The sequence below is a fragment of the Hipposideros armiger genome, unplaced genomic scaffold (assembly GCF_001890085.2).
Source record: "Hipposideros armiger isolate ML-2016 unplaced genomic scaffold, ASM189008v1 scaffold_1415, whole genome shotgun sequence".
In the NCBI taxonomy this organism is placed as follows: Eukaryota; Metazoa; Chordata; class Mammalia; order Chiroptera; family Hipposideridae; genus Hipposideros; species Hipposideros armiger.
Window position 1 is genome coordinate 134,805 of NW_017732765.1, and position 6,216 is coordinate 141,020.

Here is a 6,216-nt window from a genome sequence, read left to right on the forward strand (position 1 = left end):
GGGTGAAAAGGGTAACTATTGCATTGTTCTGTACACCTGAAACTAACAATAAAAAAAAGAACAAAACAAACAAACAAAAAAAGTAAAATGCAAAAAAAAAAAAAAAAGGAAAAAAAAAGAAAATGGTATTGGGGAAAATGTCAATATGTAAAAAATATTGAGTAGAATTCCTACTTTTTCCTATATTAAAAACGAAAACAAACACAAAAACAAAAACAAACAAACAAAAAAAAATAGGGGCAGTAAAACTATACCTACTGAGCCGATAGATTGGAGGGAAAAGAGCTCTATTGCCTGACTCTAGTAGAATTTTTCCAGGACGCTTGAGAAGGTGGAATATAATACACAGCTGTCTTTACTATGAGCTATACATATTTTGTATCATATAATTGCTAATGATGTGACTTTTCCCTGTTATTTGGGCTATGAAATTCCGCTTCCCAAGAATTGTTATGGCAACCTTTCATTCATTTCTTTTAAATTTCTGGAACTCAATCTGACACTTTCCTTGAAACCATTTAGCTTCCAAGATTCATGTCAATCACATTTTATCGAAAAGCTCTATTCTTAGTTCTTTTTTAAACAGAAGAAGATAATAGTTCATATTAACAGTTGATTGATCTTTATGTACCTGTTTGAATTGTATTAATAAGATGAAATGGACATTGCTTGCAAAAGTACATTTATGCCCTTTAAAAAAAGTCTCACTTTGATATAATCATTTGAATCTTAGTGACTTTATCAACATGTATGACAAACAAAAATGGATTTATAAATTATTGTTGATATCACGAATTCATATTGGCTTAAGCATTCATTAGTCAGCGTATTTTATCAAATACAGTAGGTCGAAGTCTATTAATTTCAAGGTTATTTGTATTTTGACTATAGAAGATAATGTAAAGTACAACAGTGTGGAAATAAGGTTCAGATAAAAGGGGAGTGACTTTAATTTGGATAGGATTATCTATTTAAAAGAGCTGCTTTAAAGTTGAAGTCCTTTCTTGCATAGGATCATGAAGAAAAGTAATGAATTTTCTACATCTGAAAATACATGTGAACTAATTATTGTGCTGTTTCAAATCAACAGATGCAAATGCACATCCTTGGGTTTTCATTGTGATGACAGAGTAAAGCAACTCCAGTAGATATTGCATAGAGGAAGAGGGGCATATAGAAAATGAGAAATCCTGTGCCAATAGTATGCAACTTTACATGTTATAGAACTCCTTCCACCCTCCCCATTCTTCTGAGATGTTGCTGGAAAGTCTGCCCAGAGGACCGGTTTGCAGGCGAAGGATCTTCCCTCTTTTAGAATTCACACAACCCCCATTAAAGCAGTGTATAGACACTCGTCGGTTATTTGTAGATTAGTTTCCTAACTTGGCCATGTGTCTCCTCTGTGACATCGAGGCGGGGTCAGGGCCGCTGAAAAATGAAAGAAGAAAGAGAATTGTGTGCTGTTGTGTGCTGGGCAATTGTGGGAAAGTCCGGAGGAGGGTGAGAAGTAGAGAGGGGAGGTGGAGAGCACAAAAGACAGATCATCGCCATGCCTGACACTGCATGCAGCTGATAATGATAATCTGGAGATTAGACCTGCCTGCCTGAATTCCTGTTGCTGCATTTGAAATTCACTGGGAGCTGTTTTTTGAGAAAGTATTTCCCATATAAGAACTTGTATATATGCTGTGCTTAAAATGTGTAGATTTGTTTATTTAAACATTGGAATTCTATAAAATATAATGATTTGTATGAGTGGCTAAAAATCCCATGTGGCTTCCCTTTAAAAAAAAGAAAACAATACTGTTAATTATCCAAACATACAGAGTTCTGATTTAAAACTGAACACAGTTTCTTGTCTATAAATTTAGTGTGTGAATGTAATTTGAATGGCACAGGCAGTAAATAGCCATGATTATTACAATTGCCAGACCAATGTAATCTACTTCAATAAAACACAATATTTCTAAGTCTTTTGTATATAAATGATTTATAAAATACGAATGTCTTATAATGAAATAGGTGTAACTTAGGTAAAGTCTACTTTATTCAACCTCAAAAGTTATTGATTGCTGTAATACATTGATTCATTCAACATATTTTTATTGAATGTTTATCACGTATCAGGCACTGTTCTAGGCTCTGGGGACAGCTAGGGACAAAGCAGTCAAACTTGCTGCTGTCAAGGAGCTTACCTTTTAAAGATGCTACACAGAATAATTAAAAGGGTAAAGATGACTTAAAATTTGATCTTAAAGAGCATTTCTCACATTAGGATAATTAATTTTTTTTTAACTTAGCATAATTATTTGGTGAATTTTCTTTTCTTTACTTGCACAAAAGGAGAACTTTTGAGATGAAGATGTATGTATCTTTATGTTAACTTGGTAACTACAGTTGTTAATTCTTTCAAAACATATAGGCTGAAAGGCTGCTGTCTGCCACACACTGTGTTAAGCATAATGACAGTTAGAAAAGTGGGTCAGAGACAGATCCTGACCTCAAGGCACAGTTGATTATAGGGAACACAGTGTGGCAGAGAATGAGAGAGAAGCAGCTGAAAAGGAGGCTTTGAGCCAACAGTCATTAAATAGGAGACAGTTGTATGTGTCTGAATGGATTAGGCAGTACTATGGCCTTCCCGTTATGTGTGTTGAAAATTTTATATTTTCAACTTTATATTTCTTCCAAAAGAACAAAACTTTTACTCATGTTAGTTGCCCCTCTCTCTAGCTCAGAGTGTGGAAATAGTCTGTGGTAAGAGTTCTCTAAACTCCAGACCTTCATAATGTTTTAAATGGTTCTGCCTGGATTTTCCTCATCACTGTCTTATCTGGCTTCCTAAATTATGTAACTAGGAATGGCAACAGGAAAATAATTTATAAATAAATGCACTAGATCTTTCTTATAGAATAATGAACAGCAACTATCTGAAAAGACACACAGATTTATTAAATAAATATTGCATTAATATAACATTTGAGAGTTGAAGGAAAATGAGAACTTTGGGTGAGAAATCCATGAGATGTTATCATTGATAACCAATAATTTGATTTATACCATACAAAAGGCTCAACTATTAGGAATGCAAACAATGATAAGTTCTTTTCAACTTTGAGGGATAGGTGAGTTGTCGCATTTCTGTTTTATTGGAAAAAAGTGAAAACCTGAAGATGGTGCAGTCTTCCCACCTAATGAGTTCTTGGCATAAATGGAAGGTTACCACTGTAGTTTATGAAACAGAACAAGTGGGGCCATAAAAAGTCAGGATTCTTAGACATTTACTTTTATGGAAAAGCCAGTCACATATTTCTTTTGCTTTGGTCCATAGTTACCAGCTGACAAGTGGATACAAGCCTGCCCCGATGGACCTCAGCTTTATCAAACTCACCCCGTCTCAGGAAGCCATGGTGGACAAGTTGGCAGAAAACGCCCATAATGTGTGGGCGCGGGATCGAATCCGGCAGGGCTGGACCTATGGCATCCAGCAGGTAGGCGGGGCCACGCTAAGCACACAGGCTGAGGTTTACTGAAGGGCTAATTAGCAAGAGTATAACAGGAGAGATTAAATAATGATGACTTAAAAACTCATATCAAATAGCTATCTTGATGTACAGATGTGCTAAAACACCTTTAGTGCTGGACTCAAAAATTGTCCGATGACTGTAACTCTGGGGGTTAACGTGAGGTACACATGACTATGACCAGGGCAGTGATTTATTATGTTCTTTTGTCGCATTTCTCTCTCTGAGGTTGCATTTTAGGAGAAACTCTTGAAATATGACATGATTGATACAAAATAGTAATAGAAGAGGCCCACAATTCCATATTCAAAGTCCCTGGGCCCAGGTGAATTTCAGAATCCAGCTATTTGTTGGTTTTCAGAGCGGTGATGGGATGGCGTTTGCATGCTATGTGGCCCCCTCAGCAGGGTGGCAGACTGCAGGTTCCTATCGTTCGGCACAGCGTAGGCAGGATATTACCAAGAGGATAAATAAATAAAGACTGTGAACAGCCTTGCATCAATTCAGATCATGTTTTGCCGCCCACTGAGTTTTTGTTAAACTTAGTAAAAAACGAATTTTCAGATAGGGGTTTCTGGATTTTAGAGTCACAGATCTCTGTGAATGGGGGTTCTCGTGGGAGCAGCTAACAGCTACTCCCTGCATAGGGAGGCAGCAGAGCAGAGGGGCTAAAAGCAAATTTTAGCCTCGCCTCTTGGTGAGCATGTGATGTTGGTTGGAAGGGCTCCTTAAATTAAATTCTCCATGCCACTGTTTTCCTCATCAATAAATTATTTAACTTCATTATGTGACTTTTGTACAAGAAAGGCTTATGATAGTGCCTGGCACCTAACAAATATTATGCAATTTATATTTATAACTGCAATTTATAGCTGCTATTAGCTTTAGATGCCAGTCACTGTGCCTAGAGTTTTTCACGTATTTTCTTCTTTAACTTTCACAACAATCCCTGAAGGATGAACGGTTTTGATTCCCAGTGCACATGTGGTATACAGGGAGCCTTACAGAGCCGTTCACGCAGCACCACACAGCTGGTAGGTGGTGCAAGCAGGTTGGATCAACCCTTCTGGCTCCACAGCCCAAATCCTCTCCTTCCTCATGGCAGTGCCTCTTGTGATGTGCTGCCTTTGCTTAAAGATTTTCAGGAATAAAATGGACTATTATGTATAGACTTAGACTGTGGTTCAGGATAAAGGCTAAATGTTGGTTTGAAAAGTGTATTTCTAATCCTTCTAGGCCAGTGACTTTTGTCATTTGTAAGGCTAAAGAAAATGTGAATAGCTTTGTTTTACCTCATAAAATGATATTTTTACGTTGAATTAAACTACTTGTGCCTGATGAGAATGTCTACACTAAATGTGCGTAAGCAATGTGTGTGTGTGTGTGTGTGTGTGTGTGTGTGTGTGTGTGTGAACCTGGACCTTATACCACAGAGAGGTTACGGGTCCACATTGGCTCTCTCACTGCCTTGAAGACCACAAGGCTCAATTGGACAGGCCAGGAGTTCCCCAGGCCACCCCTTCCTGTGCGCGAAGTCCCTTCTCGTAAAATCACAGGGTCTGCCTGAGGCAGCGCAAGCCCTCAGTGGAAACCCTTGTTCATTCCCTCTCCCTCCCCATCTGTCCACCACATTCCCCACTGACAGCACTCATTGGCCGCATTATTTGAGTGAGTGTTGTCTTTCACTTTCCATCACCCTCTTGTTGACATAATCCAGCTCAGACTGCAAACTCCTTGAGAGCAGGAGTTTACTTGTTACCTCTTTTCTGTCCCTCTGGCACAACTACTTCACACATGTATATGCATGAAGCCCTGACACCTGCTTTTAACAGTCAGATTCCCAGAACACAGCTTCTGAAATTCTATATAGGAACAGTTTGGGGGGCCAAACCATGTTGAAAAGGAGGGTCGCTGGGCACTGCCTTGAAGCTGCAAGCACTCCTTTTACTCTATTTATCTTGAGGTGGCTTTCTAATGGTGTCCCCAACTCACCACCCAGATGACACCACCCAGGTGTCACAGGTGAGCATGCATTCCAGATTAGGTATTTAGTACCAATAACTAGAGAGCAGGAAGCCGAAAGTAGGAAGCGTTTTCTTTGCTCCTGCTAAACCAACCCTGTGCACCACATAGCTTTTTTTTTAAAAGGTTTGGGTATATCCACAGCCTCCCAGTTCCTCTTCCTGCTAAGGTAAACTGAGAATTGAGCATGCTTCTGGAAATCTGGAAAGTTTGACAAACGCTGCTGCAGCAGAGTCTCAGTGTGTGAGTGGAAAGAAGTCATTTCTTAGGTGGTTGTGCCCTGCGGACTTGCAGTTCTTGGTGCCTCTCCACCTCCCACGAGAGGAAGCTTTGTACTTCCTCTAAAATTAGGCATCCTTTTGCCAAGACAGTAAGATAGCTGTTTCTTGCTTTGTCAACACAATTTTAACCATGTTTTGAACACGGAGCCTCTTTTATAATAGATACATGGCGAGTTTTGTAGTTATGTCAGTACTCCTGGTTTGACTGGTTGATGGAGTTAACTTAATGCATATTTTAAAGCTATTTGAGGTCATAGAATGGCTTTCTTTTACATACTGGTTTTTCTCTTAATGAGGGACAGCAGCTTTCTTTGTTCACTGTCTCAAAATCACTGTGACCAGTACTAATTTGCTCTTCTTGTAACCAAGACTTGTCAATCAACTGTGCA

The 6,216-nt window shown here is 38.8% G+C and overlaps 1 protein-coding gene across 1 annotated transcript in view; it reads left to right on the forward strand.

The window, feature by feature from the left end:
- LOC109377479 (ryanodine receptor 2) overlaps positions 1-6,216 on the forward strand; it is a 193,940-nt gene that overhangs the window by 117,949 nt on the left and 69,775 nt on the right. Inside the window, exon 23 of the mRNA XM_019633841.1 lies at positions 3,332-3,491. Coding sequence (XP_019489386.1) covers positions 3,332-3,491 — 160 coding nt within the window. The remainder of the gene's footprint in view (positions 1-3,331; positions 3,492-6,216) is intronic.